Here is a 19,194-nt window from a genome sequence, read left to right as displayed (position 1 = left end):
GTCAAGGTGTGGACGGGAATAGCCAAATTAATATAATGAAAGTGGCATCATAACAAGTTTTCACTACACATGGTAGATCTGTGATTTGTAGTTCTATAGGACAAAAGCATTCCATCATGTCAGAAGAGAAAAAAAGCCTTATATGAGGATGCAAGAATGTGTGTGATATTGTGAGCTGATGATACTCTTGTCTTGAGCCACATCCAGTACCTGCATTTCCCCATAGTGACTCCCACATTACCCCTATTCGACATACTCACATCAAGCACACTCGCCACACTATTGCATCCAGCTTCAAGCACCTACTCTGACTGGCAATTTCCTCCTATCTCTAGCTTATCATTTATCTTATTTCCCCTTTGCCAGGTTATGCACACCCAGATCTGCTGTTCTGTGCAGGGCTTCTCACAAAAGTCATTACTTGGAGACCTTCAGCCACTAGCCACACGCAGGGAGCCCGCTCGCCCACGCGCAGGGAGCCTGGGAGTCACAGATTGGGGATCCCTGATGTAATCCGGTATTAGTTTAAAATGGTTTTCTCATCAACAAAGTCAATTTTAATCAGCAGATCTTGCAACAATAATAAGTTCTACAATAGGATGTGATAAATAAAAATGTCCCTTTACAGATGTAATCTTATATATGTGCCCCTGCTGTGTACTGTGTACCTAGTCAAGTGCTCTACTGGTTGGATGAGTTTATTCTACTGTTTGCATTTCTGTAACACATAGCCTTTGGTTATTTTAATATTTCTAATGATATTTCTCTCTAGAACTCTATACGTCACAATCTGTCACTAAATCGGTATTTTATAAAAGTACCACGATCGCAGGAGGAGCCTGGAAAAGGTTCGTTTTGGAGAATTGATCCTACATCTGAAGCCAAGTTGGTAGAGCAGGCATTTAGAAAGCGAAGGCAGAGGGGAGTTTCATCATTTCGTACTCCTTTTGGTCCGCTTTCTTCCAGGTATTGGTATATAAATAAAGTGGGTGTTTGGAACATATATGTACATGTATTTTTTTTTCTTGTCAGATTTACACAAATAACAAACGCAGCAATACTCTCCTTTCCCAGGTCCCATGCTGTCCGCTACTACTCTAATCTTTGACAGGCTGCAGCTGTGAATCCCACAGTGCCCATATCTCATATCACTGGACTTCAGTGGGTCATTCTGTCTCTCATAGTTAGGATTATAATTGTCCGTTCCAATCGCCCATGTATCCCAGCATACAGCAAAAGATTTTCTTTATTCCCGTCTATCCTGCTTGATACTCAGTGCTGTGCGATTTGATGGGTGTGTAGGGACCAGCCTTGGCACCGACTGAGAAGCTCACGAACCTGGCCCCTCTGCCTTTGACTGATGGGACTGGGTTTGGGAGTTCACAGTTCGTACACACCCATCAGACCACTCGGTAAAGAACTACTGTGAAGAGCTGTGAATAAAAATCATTATTAGCTGTATGCTGGGTTGCTTGGAACAGATAGTTAGGATCCTAATTTGTAGGGAGATAATGTGCTGGCAGTAGTTTAACCCCCAACACATCTTTTAACGGCGGCAGTTAAGAGTACTTAAACCACGACGCTTTTTAACTGCGCTGAGGTTTAGGGTTATAGCGCCCCCCAACGTCGGAATTTCTCCGGGGTCTTGGCTGCCAGGGGTAGCCGAGACCTCGGAGAACATGATTCAGGTCAGTTTTTACGGACCCTGGTGTTGCGTTCGCCGTTGTTAACGGTAAAACGGCGACCGCAAAAAAAAGCCAGATTTTTAATTTAATTTCTCTCTCCTCTGATGTGATCACACATCAGAGGAGAGAGAAATAGGGTCCCCCTGATCACCCCCCTTTACCTCCGTTTTCCCTGCATGCCTACCTGTAGTTCCCTGGGCCGCCGGCTTCTGCTTCCGGGAGAAAATGGCGGGCACATGCGCTGAGATCTGCTGGCCGGCAGTGGGCAACAATAGATTTTTCCTATTGGTTCATTTTGATCACTGTGATAGACAGTGTGGAGGAAACACAGGACCCGTTCCTCCCACGTCACCAATGTGACGGAACTACACAGGCACAGCTGTCCGGCGCCCCCTTTGTCTCTCAGGTCAGTAAGGGAACTGCATCCGCCGAGGAGGATGTTCTGTTACCCGCTGGGTTTTCTAAGATTCGTAATCAGAGTAAAAGCATCAGCCCAAGATTAATTTTATGGTTTAATTGCCTTAAGGGCGCACTAGATAATTACAGAAATATACAGTAAGCTATACAATGGAATTACAATGGATTTGCAGTCAGAGTTAAATATAACAATAAGGGTACAAGGCTTAGCAATATTAAGCTGGAGGTCAATTTACCAGATTGTAGGTTGCATGTGGGTGCCAGGAGCTCTGCAGTCCACAAGTACAAGAATCTTAGTTGCCGGACAGTCCCCAAAGCATGGGCCGCTGCTCCCCTTGGCAGATCTGTCCCCAGTTCCTTCTTAGATCATCGTCTGGTTCCTCTGTGAGTGTGTGAGACTCTCTGCCATGTGCTGCTAGTTAAGGCACGCTAGGTTCCTCCCCCTGTGTCAGAGGGTGGACTAATAATCTCCACCCTTTAGCTCCCTGCAGAACTTATTCCCAATATCTAAGAAAGGGGGTAACTTTCAACAGCATGTTCGGATCAGGACATGAGAGGTACCAGTGAATGCCTGTTTGTTTTGCCTGTCGTGTGGAGAGCAAACATGGCCCCATTGGGTCGCTGCGGAGGGCCAATATATGTATTTCAGGTCCCAGAACCCTCACCACCTCAGGAGTCGCACTGCCAGATGCGCGATTTCCTCAGGGTCACTCGGATTTTTTTCATAAGTCCATAACTCAAAAGATGTGCTCATAATCCATGATCCTAGGATGGAGCCGGAGCGGCTGGGAGAGACAATGGATGCGTATTTCTATGTCTAGCTGACAGGTATATTCTAATTGAAGCCCCCAGCCCCCTTCCTGCCCCATGCTGGCGTGGCTCCTATGCAAGCTTTGAAGTTCTGTTTTGGGCCTTATCTCATTATCATACTAAAAGACCTTGCTATTCAACATTGGAGCCCTAAATTCTGCTTTGTTCAATATGCTTACAGGCCCTGCGGGGGGGGGGGGGTAGGAGCAGTTAACTCCTTCATCACAGACAGTATCACAGTGATCAAAATAAAAAAAATAGTAAATCAAACCCCCCTTTATCACCGACTTGGTTAAGGAAAATTAATTAAAAAAAAAAAAAATAAAAATCGGTTTTTCCATTAGGGTTAGAGTTGGGCTAAAGTTAGGGTTAGGGTTGGGTTTAGGGTCAGGGGTGTGTTGGGGTTAGAGTTGTGGTTAGGGTTAAAGTTGTGATTAGAGTTATGGTTAGGGTTGGAGTTAGAATACAGGGGGGTTCTCCTGTTTAGGCACATCAGGGGTTCTCCAAACGTGACATGGCGTCTGATCTCAATTCCAGGCAATTCTGCATTGAAAAAGTCAAACAGTGCTCCTTTCCCTTGGGAAAATAAAAATTCAGGGGCGAAAAGATCATTTTTGTGGAAAAAATGATTTTTTTTATTTTCACAGCTCTACGTTATAAACTTCTGTGAAGCACTTAAGGGTTCAAAGTGCTCACCACACATCTAGATAAGGTCCTTGGGGGGTCTAGTTTCCAAAATGGTGTCACTTGTGGGGGGTTTCCACTGTTTAGGCACATCAGGGGCTCTCCAAACGTGTCATGGCAACCGATCTCAATTCCAGTCAAACATTGCTCCTTCCTTTCCAACCCCTGCCATGCGCCCAAACAGTGGTTTACCCCCACATATGGGGTATTGGCGTATTCAGGAGAAATTGCACAACAAATTTTGTGTTTCATTTTCTCTTTTTTACACTTGTGAAAAAAAAATGGTTCTGAAGTAAAATGTTTTTGAAAAAAGTTAAATGTTCATTTTTTCCTTCCACATTGCTTCAGTTCTTGTGAATCACATAAAGGGTTAATAAACTTCCTAAATGTGGTTTTACGCACCTTGAGGGGGTGCAGGTTTTCCAATGGTGTCACTTTTGGGTATTTTCTATCATAGACCCCTCAAAGGGACTTCAAATGTAATGTGGTCCCTAAAAAAATGGTTTTGTAAATTTTGTTGTAAAAACTAGAAATCGCTGGTCAACTTTTAACCCTTATAACTTCCTAACAAAAAATAATTTTGTTTCCAAAATTGTGCTGATGTAAAGTGGGAAATGTTATTTATTTAGTATTTTGTGTGACATATCTCTCTGATTTAAGGGCATAAAAATTAAAAGTTTGAAAATTGCAAAAGTTTAAAAATGTTCACCATATTTCCATTTTTTCATAAATAAACACAATTTGTATATTGAAGAAATGTTACCACTACCATGAAATGCAATATGTTAGGAAAAAACAATCTCAATCAGTGGGATTCATTGAAGCATTTCAGCGTTATAACCTCATAAAGTGACAGTGGTCAGAATTGTAAAAATTGTCTTGGTCATTAGTAGAAAATTGGCCCTATCACTAAGGGGTTAAGAACAGGAAACCTGATGGCAGGTTCCCTTTTGAAGGGAGTGCTGACTTTAGAGTTTATTATCTTTATATGCTTATTCTCCTTAAAAAAAATAAAAAAGAAAAATAATAAAAACTTAAATACTCACCTTTTGCCGTCCAGCACTTGTTCTCTACTGTTCCCTGACAGTCCTTATTCACACGACTGCAGCGATGACATCATGACTACAACACATGGATTGTGCTAAATCAATCAGCCCTGTAATTGGCTGCAGCATGATATCAGTAAAGACTAGAGATGAGCGAATTTGTTCTGATTTTGGGCCCGAATCTGATTTTGACATATTCGGGCCATATTATTATTAATTCTATATATAGCACCATTGATTCCATGGTGCTGTACATGAGAAGGGGTTACATACAAATTACAGATATCACGTACAGTAAACAAACGTAGCAATGACAGACTGATATAGAGGGGAGAGAGGACCCTGCCCTTTCGGGCTTACATGCTACAGGATGGTGGGGAAGGAGACAGTAGGTTGGTGGGTTGCAGCAGTTCCGGTGTTGGTTGAGGTGATATCACCGGTAGTGGTGATTGAGAAGGAGGTAGCAGGGTCATTGCAGGCTTTAGGCTTTCTTGAAGAGGTGGGTTTTCAGGTTCCGTCTGAAGGATCCAAATGTGGTTGATAGCCGTACTTGTTGGGGCAAAGAATTCCAGAGAATAGGGGCTATTCGGGAGAAGTCTTGGAGGCGGTTGAGTGAGGAGCGAATAAGTGTGGAGGAGAGAAGGAGGTCTTGGGAGGACCGGAGATTACGTGAGGGAAGGGTTCGGGAGATTAGTTAAGAGACATATGGGGGAGACAGGTTATAGATGACCTTGTAGGTCAGTATTAGTAATTTGAACTGGATACGCTGAGGGAATGGGAGCCAGTGAAGAGATTTGCAGAGGGGAGAAGCGGAGGAGTAGCGAGGAGAGAGATGAATTAGTTGGGCAGCAGAGTTAAGGATGAACTGGAGAGGTGAGATGGTGTTAGCAGGGAGACCACAGAAAAGGATGTTGCAGTAGTCGAGGCGGGAAATGATGAGGGCATGCACAAGCATTTTAGTAGATTGAAGGTTGAGGAAAGGACCGATTCTGGAAATATTTTTGAGCTGGAGGCGACAGGAGGTAGAAAGAGCTTGGATGTGTGGTTTGAAGGACAGGGCAGAGTCAAAGGTTACTCCGAGGCAGCGGACATCTGGTACAGGGGAAAGTGTGATGTCATTAATTGTTATAGCTAGGTCGGGTAAGGAAGATCTGTGAGATGGAGGAAAGATGATGAGTTCAGATTTGTCTACATTGAGTTTGAGGAAGCGAGAGGAGAAGGACATGGCTGATAGACACTATGGGATTCTGGACAGCAGAGAGGTGACGTCTGGGCCAGAGAGGTAGATCTGAGTGTCATCAGCATAAAGGTGGTAGTGGAATCTGTGGGACTTTATGAATTGCCCCAGACCAAGTGTATAGATTGAGAAGAGTAGGGGTCCTAAAACAGAGCCTTGGGGGACTCCAACAGAAAGAGGGTGGGATGAGGAGGTGGTGTGGGAGTCGCTGAATGTGCAGTTGGAAAGGTATGAGGAGATCCAGGATCGGGCAAGGCCTTTGATGCCGAAGGAGGAGAGGATCTGTAGTTGGAGGCAGTGGTCAACTGTGTCAAATGCAGAGGACAGGTCTAGAAGCAGGAGTATAGAGTATTGTCCATTTGATTTGGCTGTAAGTAGGTCGTTGGTAATTTTGGTCAGGGCTGTCTCAGTGGAGTGATGGGGGCGGAAACAAGATTGTAGATTGTCAAAGAGCAAGTTAGATGATAGGTGGGAGGAAAGTTCAGCGTGGACGTGCTGTTCCAGGAGTTTGCAAGCGAATGGAAGCAATGATATTGGGCGATAGCTGGACATAGCGGTTGGGTCGAGGGTTGGCTTTTTAAGGATAGGCGTGATTGTGGCATGCTTGAAAGCAGAAGGGAAGGTACCGGACGTTAGTGATAGGTTGAAGAGGTGGGTTAGGGATAGGATAAGTGTGGTGGTGAGGTTGGAGAGGAGGTGGGATGGGATGGGGTCGAGTGCACAGGTTGTGAGGTGTGATTTGGAGAAGAGACGATTAAGCTCCCCTTCAGTGATGTTGGAGATTGAGGTTATGGGGTTTGGGCATTGGTCTGGTATAAAAAGGGGTTGTGGTGGTTGAGTGATGAAGACCTGCCTTGTTTGGTCAATCTTGTTTTTGAAGTGTGTGGCAAAGTCCTCGGCAGAGATGAGGGAGGTTGGAGGAGGCAGTGGTGGGCATTCTGCCATGAACGAGAGGGGCAACCGTGTCAATTGCTGATGCGAGAGTGGCATTGTAGAAAGCAGTGGCACCGTCTGTGTCATGGAGTGAGGATATGGATGCCAGTGGTAGAATAGAGTCAGAGAGCGCGTGGGTGTCTAGGTGTGCAAAGTTTCTGCGAGGGTGTGTGTGTTGCTGGGCATGGGTGCCAGGTGAGGAGGACAGGGATGATAAAGTGAGTAGATGATGGTCAGATAGAGGGGGAGGTGGTGAAGTTAGAAAGAGAGCAGAGACTGGTGAAGACCAGGTCTAATGTGTGTCCATCTGTGTGGGTGGCTGAGGTGGACCACTGAGTAAGTCCAAAGGATGAAGTAAGGGACAGGAGTTTGGAGGCTGCTGACTGAAGGGTATCAATGGGGATGTTGAAGTCACCCGTGATGATAGTGGCGGTGTCAGTTGAAAGAAAATGAAGAAGCCAGGTAGAGAATTGGTCAATGAAGGCAGTGGTCGGGCCTGGAGGTCGGTATATGACGGCCACTTGGAGGTTGGAGGGAGAGTAGATGCGGACAGAGTGGACTTCAAAAGAGGGGAGGATTAGGGAGGGAAGAGGTGGGATTGGGTTGAAGGTGCAGTTGGAAGAAAGGAGAAGACCCACTCCTCCACCGTGTCTGTTGCCAGGGCGAGGAGTGTGGGTAAAGTGGAGGCCGCCGTAACACAGCGCAGCAGGGGAGGCGGTGTCAGAGGGTGTCAGCCATGTTTCTGTGAGGCCGAGGAAGGCAAGATTGTAAGAGAGAAAGAGGTCATGAATCACATGGAGCTTATTGCATATGGAGCGGACATTCCAAAGTGCTCCAGAGAGAGGGAGCAGGAGGTTGGGTGTCAATGGCACAGGTTTTAAGTTGGAAAGATTGCGGTAGTTCTTACTAGATAGGGAGCGGTAGGAAGGGGAAGTAGTGGGGGGTGTGAGCTGTGGGGGACCAGGATTGGGAGATAAGTCGCCAGCAGAGAAAGGGAGAGCAAATGGGAGAAGGAGAGTGGGCAGCTTGTTTTATATTTCATTCGGACAGATTTGAGGTTGAGGAGGAGGTCAGGTGGGGAGGGAAGGGGAGATGATTATTTGGTTAGCGGCTGCTGGGGTTTCGGGATAGCGAAGGAGGGTGAGGACTAAAGGAGCAAACACTGTGAGGGCATATGTAAACATGGTGAAGAAATAAGATAGGTTAAGAAAAGCTAGGTCCAAGTAATAAGAAATGCTTACTCAGCAGACATACCCAAAAGAGACGGGTAGATAGTGTGGGGTCCTGACTCCTGCCGAGACTAACTGCCGTAGTAATAACTGCATTTTCGCGATACTTTTGCTGCAGTGATACTTATGCTGCAGGGAGAGATGTGCCCCCCTAGAAGGCATCTGAATATATAGGACTGAGTAGAGGATCAGGTGTGAGGGATTGTGGGAACTGATTTGGGATAAATTACCAATTGCCTAGCACACCAGGGGATGTTAGACAATCAAAGGCACAGGGCCTGGCTACATCCATATGCTAGTAACACCTTACACCTGATAACATCTCTACTTGCCCCAAGATGGCTATACAGCAGTAAGTATTGAGTTCAATGCAACAAATGAATTTAGCAGACATTCAGTGGGCACTGTTATATACCATTAAATGAAAGGTTGCACTAGATGACTGGAAAACAGGGATTGTAGCAGGAGCAGAGATTGTACCATTAAATGAGAGGTTGCACTAGATGACAGCAAACAGGGATTGTAGCAGGAGCAGAGATTGTACCATTAAATGAGAGGTTGCACTAGATGACCGCAAACGGGGATTGTAGCAGGAGCAGAGATTGTACCATTAAATGAGAGGTTGCACTAGATGACAGCAAACAGGGATAGTAGCAGGAGCAGAGATTGTACCATTAAATGATAGGTTGCACTAGATGACAGCAAACAGGGATTGTAGCAGTGGCAGGAGCAGAGATTGTACCATTAAATGAGAGGTTGCACTAGATGACAGCAAACGGGGATTGTAGCAGGAGCAGAGATTGTACCTGTGTGAAGAGAGGAGAGGAACTTGATGTTAATTCTCAGCCTTAGTAATAACTGCATTTTCGCGATACTTTTGCTGCAGTGATACTTATGCTGCAGGGAGACACGTGCCTGACCCGCACTACTATTCGAACACTATTCGTGCCGAATGTATGTCTTATGATCGGTTCTGAACATATACGTTAATTTCTACTCCCATTGATTCTAATGACGTTTGGCTGTGTTCGACGAATACTGCAAAAACAATATTCGAGTCCGATCGTATTCAGAACCGAATCCGAACAAATTTGCTCATCTCGATTAAAGAACATCAGGGAGCTGTGGAGAGGAAGCACTGCTGCTGCAGGGAGGAAGTCATTTTGATAGTTTCAAGGAAAGCAAAATATTGGTATACTGTATTTTTCGGACTATAGGACACCCCAGACCATAAGAAGCACCCCAAATTTGGGGTGGAAATAGCAAAAAAAAAAAAAAAGATTTTTATAAGATGGGGGTCCGTCTTATTTTCAGAATTTTAGGTATCTTACCTGAGGGCCGGCGGTGGTAGAGCGGGGTCACAGGAGGCATGGCCCCTTCCTCAGGAACCAGCGGCGGCAGAAATGGAACAATGCTGCAGTCGCGGAGTATCCCAGCTGTGCGATGCTGCATGTCCAGTGTCTGCGGTGAGGCAGAGCAGAGTGTGTTGCATGGAGCAGGGTCCCTTCCTCAGGATGCCGGCAGCAGAAACGTGGCAATGCTGCAGCCTAGTGTCCACGGTGAGCAGAGCCGAGAACATCATTGGTTTCTTGTCGGCCATTTTCCTGAGGCTGCGCATGCGCAGATTGAGATCTCGGCTGCCCTTGGCTTCAGGAAAATGGCCGCCAAGATCTCAAACCGGTAAGCCTGCGTTCAAACTAGAAGATACACCCCTCATTTTCCTCCTAAATTTGTTTGGGAAAAATTGCATCTTATAGTCTGAAAAATATGGTATATAAAAACTTTAAAACTTGTGAATTACTGCTGAACCATACCTTTTCTAACTTGAAACATTAAAAGGAACCTCTGCCGTAATTCAGGTAGCATGTATACGAGGCCAGCCCCTAAATTACACTGCATGCAGAATTATTAGGCAAGTTGTATTTGAGAGGATTCATTTTATTATTGAACAACTATGTTCTCAATCAACCCGAAAGACTCATAAATATCAAAGCTTAATATTTTTGGAAGTTGGAGTGGGTTTTTTTTTTTTTTTTTAGATTTGGCTATCTTAGGAGGATATCTGTTTTTTCAGGTAACTATTACTGTGCAGAATTATTAGGCAACTTAATAAAAAACAAATATATACCCATTTCACTTGTTTATTTTCACCAGGTAAACCAATATAACAACACAAAATTTAGAAATAAACATTTCTGACATTCAAAAAAAAAAAAATCAGTGGCCAATATAGCCACCTTTCTTTACGATGACACTCAAAAGCCTTCCATCCATAGATTCTGTCAGTTGCTTGATCTGTTTACGATCAACATTGCGTGCAGCAGCCACCACAGCCTCCCAGACACTATTCCGAGAGGTGTTCTGTTTTCCCTTCTTGTAGATCTCACATTTTATGAGGGACCACAGGTTCTCTATGGGGTTCAGATCAGGTGAACAAGAGGGCCATGTCATTATTTTTTCTTCTTTTAGACCTTTACTGGCCAGCCACACTGTGGAGTATTTGGATGCATGTGATGGAGCATTGTCCTGCATGAAAATCATGTTTTTCTTGAAAGATACCGACTTCTTCCTGTACCACTGCTTGTAGGTGTCTTCCAGAAACTGGCAGTAGGTCTGGGAGTTGAGCTTCACTCCATTCTCAACCCGAAAAGGTCCCACAAGTTCATCTTTGATGATACCAGCCCATACCAGTACCCCACTTCCACCTTGCTGGCGTCTGAGTCAGAGTGGAGCCCTTTACTGATCCAGCCTCGGGCCCATCCATCTGGCCTATTAAGAGTCGCTCTCATTTCATCAGTCCATAAAACCTTAGAAAAATCAGTCTTAAGATATTTCTTGGCCCAGTCTTGACGTTTTATCTTATGTTTCTTGTTGAAAGGTGGTCGTTTTTAAGCCTTCCTTACCTTGGCCATGTCCCTGAGTATGGCACACCTTGTGCTTTTTGATACTCCAGTAATGTTGCAGCTCTGAAATATGGCAAAACTGGTGGCAAATGGCATCTTGGCAGCTTGACGCTTGATTTTCCTCAATTCATGGGCAGTTATTTTGCGCCTTTTTTTTATCAACACGCTTCTTGCGACCCTGTTGGCTATTTGCCATGAAATGCTTGATTGTTCGGTGATCACACTTCAAAAGTTTGGCAATTTCAAGACTGCTGCATCCCTCTGCAAGACATCTCACAATTTTTGACTTTTCAGAGTCCGTCAAATCTTTTTTCGGACCCATTTTGCCAAAGAAATGGGAGTTGCCTAATAATTAAGCACACCTTATATAGGGTGTTGATATCATTAGACCACACCCCTCCTCATTACAGAGATGCAAATCGCCTGATTTACATAATTGGCAGTTGGCTTTTATGCCTATACAGCTTGCAGTAGGACAACATGTATAAAAAGGATGATATGATCAAAATACTCATTTGCCTAATAATTCTGCACACAGTGTACAAACCAGCATTTTTTTCTCTGAAATGCTGTCGTGTTTCAGAGAAACGCATAGTTGAAAGCATGTTCGGGATGAGTTCACTATTCCAAGAGGCAGACTTCTCCCCACCTGGTCAGATAGACGGTCAGGTCTCTCTCTATATGTGTGTCTGTGGTCAGATCTGTCCATCTAGCTGAGCAGACGAGCCTTTATTGTTTTCCATTGATGGATTCCAGTAGTTAGAAATGCAAGATTAGTCTCTATACCTGGATATAAACACTTAAAATAATTTGTCTCCTAGGAGTGCACCTGCTTCCCCAACGTATCCAGACTCCTGTGGCTTGCAGACCCCTGACAGCATGTCCCGAGAAGGATCCCCTGTTCCACATGATTTTGGTTTTAAGATGGCCTCTGTTCCAGAGTATCGATACTCCCAGAGTGCACCAGGTAATCAGAGCAAATTCTCCAAATCCTTAACATAACTAGAATTAAGAAATAAGTAGGCTGGCTTACATAATGGAAATAAAGCTGAAGTCAGCCATGTGATACAGTGGGTATGGAAAGTATTCAGATCCATTTAAATTTGTCACTCTTTGTTTAATTGTAGCCCTTTGGTAAATTTAAAAAGTTCATTTTGTTCTCATTAATGTACACTCTGCACCCCATCTTAACTGAAAAAACATAAATGTAGAAATTTTTGCAAATTTATTAAATAAGAAAAACTGAAATATCACATGGTCATAAGTATTCAGACCTTTTGCTCAGTATTGAGTAGAAGCACCCTTTTGAGCTAGTACAGCCCTGAGTCTTCTTGGGACTGATGCAACAAGATTTTCACACCTGAAATTGGGGATCCTCTGCCATTCTTCCTTGCAGATCCCTCCCCAGTTCCATCAGGTTGGATGGTGAACGTTGTTGGACAGCCATTTTCAGGTCTCTCCAGAGATGCTCAATTGGGTTTAGGTCAGGGCTCTGGCTGGGCCAGTCAAGAATGGTCAGAGTTGTTCTGAAGCCACTCCTTTTGTTATTTTAGCTGTGTGCTTAGGGTCATTGTCTTGTTGGAAGGCGAACCTTCAGCCAAGTCTTAGGTCCAGAGCACTCTGGAAGAGGTTTTCATGCAGGATTTCTCTGTACTTGTCCGCATTCATGTTTTCTTCAATTGCAACCAGTCGTCCTGTCCCTGCAGCTGAAAAACACCCTCATAAGTGGATGCTGCCACCACCATGTTTCCCTGTTTGGATTGTATTGGGCAGATGATGAGCACTGCCTGGTTTTCTCCACACATACCGCTTAGAATTATCACCAAAAAGTTCTATCTTCGTCTCATCCAACCTGAGAATCTTATTTGTCATATTCTGGGAGTTCTTCATGTGTTTTTTAGCAAACTCTATGCGGGCTTTCATATGTCTTGCACTGAGGAGAGGCTTAAATCGGCCACTCTGCCATAAAGGCCTGACTTGTGGAGGGCTGCAGTTGATAGTTGACTTTGTTCAACATTCTCCTATCTCCCTACTGCATCTGTGGAGCTCAGCCACAGTGATACTGGGGTTCTTCTTTACCTCTCTCACCAAGGCTCTTCTCCAACGATTGCTCAGTTTGGCTGGGCGACCAGGCCTAGGAAGACTTCTGGTGGTCCCAAACTTCTTCCATTTAAGGATTATGGAAGCCACTGTGCTCTTAGGAGCCTTGAGTACTGCAGAAATTCTTCTTTAACCTTGGCCAGATCTGTGCCTTGCCACAGTTCTGTCTCTGAGCTCCTTGGCCAGTTCCTTTGACCTCATGATTCTCATTTGGTCTGACATGCACTGTGAGCTGTGAGGTCTTATATAGAAAGGTGTGTGCCTTTTATAAATCAAGTCCTATCAGTTTAATTAAACACAGCTGGACTCCAACGAAGGAGTAGAACCGTCTCAAGGAGGATCACAAGGAAATGGACAGCATGTGACTTAAATATGAGTGTCTGAGCAAAGGGTCTGAATACTTATGACCATGTGATATTTCAGTTTTTCTTTTTTAATAAATTTGAAAAAATTCTAAATTTCAGGGTTTTTTTTCAGTCAAGATGGGGTGCAGAGTGTACATTGAGGAAAAAAATGAATTTTTTTGAATTTACCAAATGGCTGCTATGAAACAGAGTGAAAAATTTAAAGGGGTCTGAATACTTTCCATACCCACTGTAAATGTTGGCTGTTCTTAGTACAATCCCATTTGTTTTCCACACAGATTTTCTGTGTGTATTTGGGGTTAGTTAATGTACTAATTCATTATACCCAATATGTAGTTAGTAGTTGGTAATGCATTTATTCAGCCTTTCTGTATTTGTTTCTAATTTTTTGTGACAGGTTCTCCGGTGAGTGCTCAGCCAGTTATTATGGCCAAGCCTGTACCCCAAACAAATTTTGTGGCAAAACCTTTGACGTACATGCCTACTTCTATCATGACCTCACAGCCGACCAGTCATGCCATCCACGTGGTGCAGCAAGCACCCACTGTCACCATGGTGCAGGTATTGAGCACACCTACAAATTCTGCAAATGGATACATAATTGCAAACCAGAGGCCACCTTGTACCAGAGATGAAATCCGTGGAACAGCAGTTATGGATGGTGTCTCATCTGTTAGAGGTCAGAATATGTTGCTTACTTTAAGAGATGCTGTTTGCTCTGTCCTACACATAATTTCTATATACGATTACCCTTGACTTTGCCTATAGTATATATTGTAGTTTGGCAGCAAGCGTAAGGTTAGCCGTCAGGTCTTCTCAGTCCTCTTCTATTTTTAGTTCAGAGGAACATCTGCTTTGAGCTGAAGACCTGCGTGATCATTGACATATTGCTAATAATGTGCTGCCTGCCAATCCAGTTGATCAGACTGATTGTTGGACAGTATGTCCCTGGCAAAATGACTGTCAAACATGACCAATGTTCAGTTTAAAGAGTACTAATTTTATTTCTTATTTAATATGTATTCCTTTTTAAAGTGCTGCAGATCTACAGACCCCCACAGATCACTCAAAAAACGTTCTGCAGCTTGCCTTTCAGCAAGAAGGGCTGATCTCCTGCATGAGAGCACACAGAAAGCGGTGTATGGGTTCGATAGAGCGTCGATGAGCCTGTAGACAGTGAAGTCCAGCTCCGTAGACTTTCTATTGAGCCAATACACTGCTATATGGAATCGGTTGATATCTAGGGCCACTGACTACGATTAATTTGCTGAATATGTTTGGAAGCTTATGTGTGTGTATGTATGTATGTGTGTGTATGTGTGTGTGTATATATATATATATATATATATATATATATATATATATATATATATATATATATATATATATACATACATATATATGTGTGTATATATATATATATATATATATATATATATATATATATATATATATATATATATATATATAGTGTGTATCAAGCCACGCCCACTCCACACGCAAAGCCCCGTATAATAAATAAAATATACATACAGTGCCTACAAGTAGTATTCAACCCCCTGCAGATTTAGCAGGTTTGATAAGATGCAAATAAGTTAGAGCCTTCAAACTTCACACAAGAGCAGGATTTATTAACAGATGCATAAATCTTACAAACCAAAAAGTTATGTTGCTCAGTTAAATTTTAATAAATTTTAAACATACAAGTGTGGGTCAATTATTATTCAACCCCTAGGTTTAATATTTTGTGGAATAACCCTTGTTTGCAATTACAGCTAATAATCGTCTTTTATAAGACCTGATCAGGCCGGCACAGGTCTCTGGAGTTATCTTGGCCCACTCCTCCATGCAGATCTTCTCCAAGTTATCTAGGTTCTTTGGGTGTCTCATGTGGACTTTAATCGTGAGCTCCTTCCACAAGTTTTCAATTGGGTTAAGGTCAGGAGACTGACTAGGCCACTCCAACACCTTGATTTTTTGCCTCTTGAACCAGGCCTTGGTTTTCTTGGCTGTGTGCTTTGGGTCGTTGTCTTGTTGAAAGATGAAATGACGACCCATCTTAAGATCCTTGATGGAGGAGCGGAGGTTCTTGGCCAAAATCTCCAGTTAGGCCATGCTATCCATCTTCCCATGGATGCGGACCAGACGGCCAGGCCCCTTGGCTGAGAAACAGCCCCACAGCATGATGCTGCCACCACCATGCTTGACTGTAGGGATGGTATTCTTGGGGTCGTATGCAGTGCCATCCAGTCTCCAAACGTCACGTGTGTGGTTGGCACCAAAGATCTCGATCTTGGTCTCATCAGACCAGAGAACCTTGAACCAGTCTGTCTCAGAGTCCTCCAAGTGATCATGAGCAAACTGTAGACGAGCCTTGACATGACGCTTTGAAAGTAAAGGTACCTTACGGGCTCGTCTGGAACGGAGACCATTGCGGTGGAGTACGTTACTTATGGTATTGACTGAAACCAATGTCCCCACTGCCATGAGATCTTCCCGGAGCTCCTTCCTTGTTGTCCTTGGGTTAGCCTTGACTCTTCGGACAAGCCTGGCCTTGGCACGGGAGGAAACTTTCAAAGGCTGTCCAGGCCGTGGAAGGCTAACAGTAGTTCCATAAGCCTTCCACTTCCGGATGATGCTCCCAACAGTGGAGACAGGTAGGCCCAACTCCTTGGAAAGGGTTTTGTACCCCTTGCCAGCCTTGTGACCCTCCACAATCTTGTCTCTGATGGCCTTGGAATGCTCCTTTGTCTTTCCCATGTTGACCATGTATGAGTGCTGTTCACAAGTTTGGGGAGGGTCTTAAATAGTCAGAAAAGGCTGGAAAAAGAGATAATTAATCCAAACATGTGAAGCTCATTGTTCTTTGTGCCTGAAATACTTCTTAATACTTTAGGGGAACCAAACAGAATTCTGGTGGTTTGAGGGGTTGAATAATAAATGACCCTCTGAATAAACTTTTCACAATTTAAAAAAAAATTAAACAAAGAAATAACATTCTTTTTTGCTGCAGTGCATTTCACACTTCCAGACTGATCTACAGTCCAAATGTCACAATGCCAAGTTAATTCCGAATGTGTAAAACTGCTAAATCTGCAGGGGGTTGAATACTACTTGTAGGCACTGTATATATATATAATAAATAATATATATTTCTTAGGCACATCTTCTTGACCACAACAGATTACACTGCCTGTGTTGTCCATAGCAACCAATCACTAAGCATCTTTCATTCCACTAGAGCTGTGTAAAAGATGAAAACTGAGCTGTGATTAGTTGCTATGAGCCACAGTTTTCCCGCTCCACAACATCTCAGCAGACACTGACCGGGTGGGAGAAATCTAGCATCCCTGGGAACGTAAGCTCTCAGCCATTGTCTGCCCCCAGATAGGAACAGAGCACATATAACAGAAATGAATCATCCCCTCTATTACTGCCGCGCTCTGTTGTTACCGGTGTAGAAAATCGCATCATCAGCAGCCACACACAGAGCAGCTCTGCCAGGTTACATAACAGCACATCTCCAGGAACTCCCTGCTCAGCGCCACGCGGCTCGGGACTATGGGATGGAGGATGTGTGATGGGTATATGGGCACTCGACTATGGGATGGAGGATGTGTGATGGGTATATGGGCATGGGACTATGGGATGGAGGATGTGTGATGGGTATATGGGCATGGGACTATGGGATGGAGGATGTGTGATGGGTATATGGGCACTGGACTATGGGATGGAGGATGTGTGATGGGTATATGGGCACTGGACTATGGGATGGAGGATGTGTGATGGGTATATGGGCACTGGACTATGGGATGGAGGATAATCATTATAATTTGTCATAACTAACCACAGTAACGCCGGGCTCTTCAGCTAGTAATAAAATATAAATAGGCACTTCTTAACCCCTTCCTGACATGTCTATTTTCCATGTTTGTATTCTTTTTTCCCTTCTTCTTTCCTTTTTATTTTTCAATCTCCATAGCCATGCGAGGTCTTGTATTTTGTGGGACGAGTACTTTTGAATGACGTCATTAATTTTATCTGGTGATGTACTGGAAAGCCGGAAAAACATTCCAAATGCTGTAAAAATGCAAATAAAGCACAATTCCACAATGTCTTTTTTTATTTGCCACAGAAAAAACCTTTTTGCTTGTGCGTTCGACGCAGGTCGCCGCAGCGTCAAGACAACGCATGCGGAGGCATCCGCATACGTCCGCATGGCCTGCGTACCCAATGTTAAAGATAGGTACACAGGCCGTATGTAGTCGTAGGCAGAGCTGAACGGAGGAGGTGTGGCAGTGGGCGGAGCTTCCCGGAGGAACTACGCAGCCCTCCGCAGCTCTGACATCTGCAAATGTGAAGCCGGCCTTAGAGATTGACAGGGCATTTAGCAAGTGGACCTGATCTCTATGCGCAGCTTTTAGAGGCAAGTGATGGCTGAATATCACAGCCATCATCTGCTGGGAAAGATGTGGGCTCAGGGACCCAACATATGATGTGACTGTATGTCTGACATACGATCAACAAATAAACTATGCATAAATCAATAGCACAGGCAAGTGTTAGATGATAGTTTCTAGATGCATCATAGAGAAAATAGGCCTTGTTCACCACTTTTCAGACACTTTATCACCTGCTTCCTAAACTTGTCATCCACCATGAAAAGTAGCTCAAGTCTGTTTTGCTCAGAGAAGACAGCTAGTAGATGTCTTGGGACACAACCCATTATCTTCGGTGGAGAGAGGAGGAGTGAGCATCAGGTAAAGGAACAGGAAGAGGGATATAACATTGCGCGGGGCGGTAGCCGTTGGCGATGTACTCCTCTCTTACATTACCTGAAGGTGGACCTCCTGGCTGGGTGTGTGGACTTGTGCTATGGGGCACTACTCCCTTCCAGGCCGCATGATGCCGTTAGCTTCTCCTGGCCAGGACCAGATATTTTACCGTTCAATGAGGGAGACCACAGTCAGTAATAAACTTTTTACTAAATGATAACTTGCTTGGAATTATATATAGTACATAGTGGATAAACATCTTTATGAACGTTTTCTTCATAACACGAAGCATTTTCCACACACACTTCCAATTCTTTACTCGCTCACTCTCTATCAGTGCTCCTCTCAGCTTCACCACAACCCAGCTTAGTACTACAGTCCAGTTAGCAAGAGTCCTATTCTAAACCTGCAGTTCTGTATATCCTTTCCCCTCTAGGGAAATTACTTAACTTCTTTGTCACTGACACCTTAAAACTCCATACCGGGTCACTCTGTCTCTCCTACTCTGTCCTGTCTTGGCTCATTACCTCTCTAAGTTATATAACTGCTAGGTGTCCCCCCCCCCCAGGAACCATGTCAGATCGATCGGTCGCTTCTCTGCTTCTTTCCACTAGGATAACCACTGTGACAGTCTATCACGACATGCGGCACTACTCACTGACCAGACCTTAGGTCTGCTTTCTACGCACACTGGGTTCTATCTGAAGTCCTGACAGGAAACTGTCTCTGTCCCTTCACTTTATCTCTTTCCAGTCTGGGCTAATCCCAAACTTGAACTCTAACTCTCCCTACTGTTGGGAAACATGCAACATTAAACCCTTTGAGACCTAGCCTGTTTTTACCTTAATGACCAGGCCAATTTTTACAATTCTGACCACTGTCACTTTATGAGGCAATAACTTTGGATTGCTTTAAAGCAGTGGTTCTCAACCTTGCTAATGCCGTGACCCCGCAATACAGTTCCTCATGTTGCGGTGACCCCAAACCAAAAAATAATTTTGGTGGCTACT

The 19,194-nt window shown here is 44.1% G+C and overlaps 1 protein-coding gene across 1 annotated transcript in view; it reads left to right on the top strand.

Moving 5' to 3' along the window:
• Nucleotides 1-19,194, top strand: part of FOXK1 (forkhead box K1) — a 136,637-nt gene that overhangs the window by 87,332 nt on the left and 30,111 nt on the right. Inside the window, exons 5-7 of the mRNA XM_073546657.1 lie at nt 773-966; nt 11,766-11,911; nt 13,807-14,088. Of these exons, the coding sequence (XP_073402758.1) occupies nt 773-966; nt 11,766-11,911; nt 13,807-14,088 (622 nt within the window). The remainder of the gene's footprint in view (nt 1-772; nt 967-11,765; nt 11,912-13,806; nt 14,089-19,194) is intronic.

The sequence above is a fragment of the Dendrobates tinctorius genome, unplaced genomic scaffold (assembly GCF_039654945.1).
Source record: "Dendrobates tinctorius isolate UK_male_01 unplaced genomic scaffold, ASM3965494v1 ptg000150l, whole genome shotgun sequence".
Classification (NCBI taxonomy): domain Eukaryota; kingdom Metazoa; phylum Chordata; class Amphibia; order Anura; family Dendrobatidae; genus Dendrobates; species Dendrobates tinctorius.
Note: the sequence above shows the minus strand (reverse complement) of the source record. Positions and strands in the feature narration are given on the sequence as shown.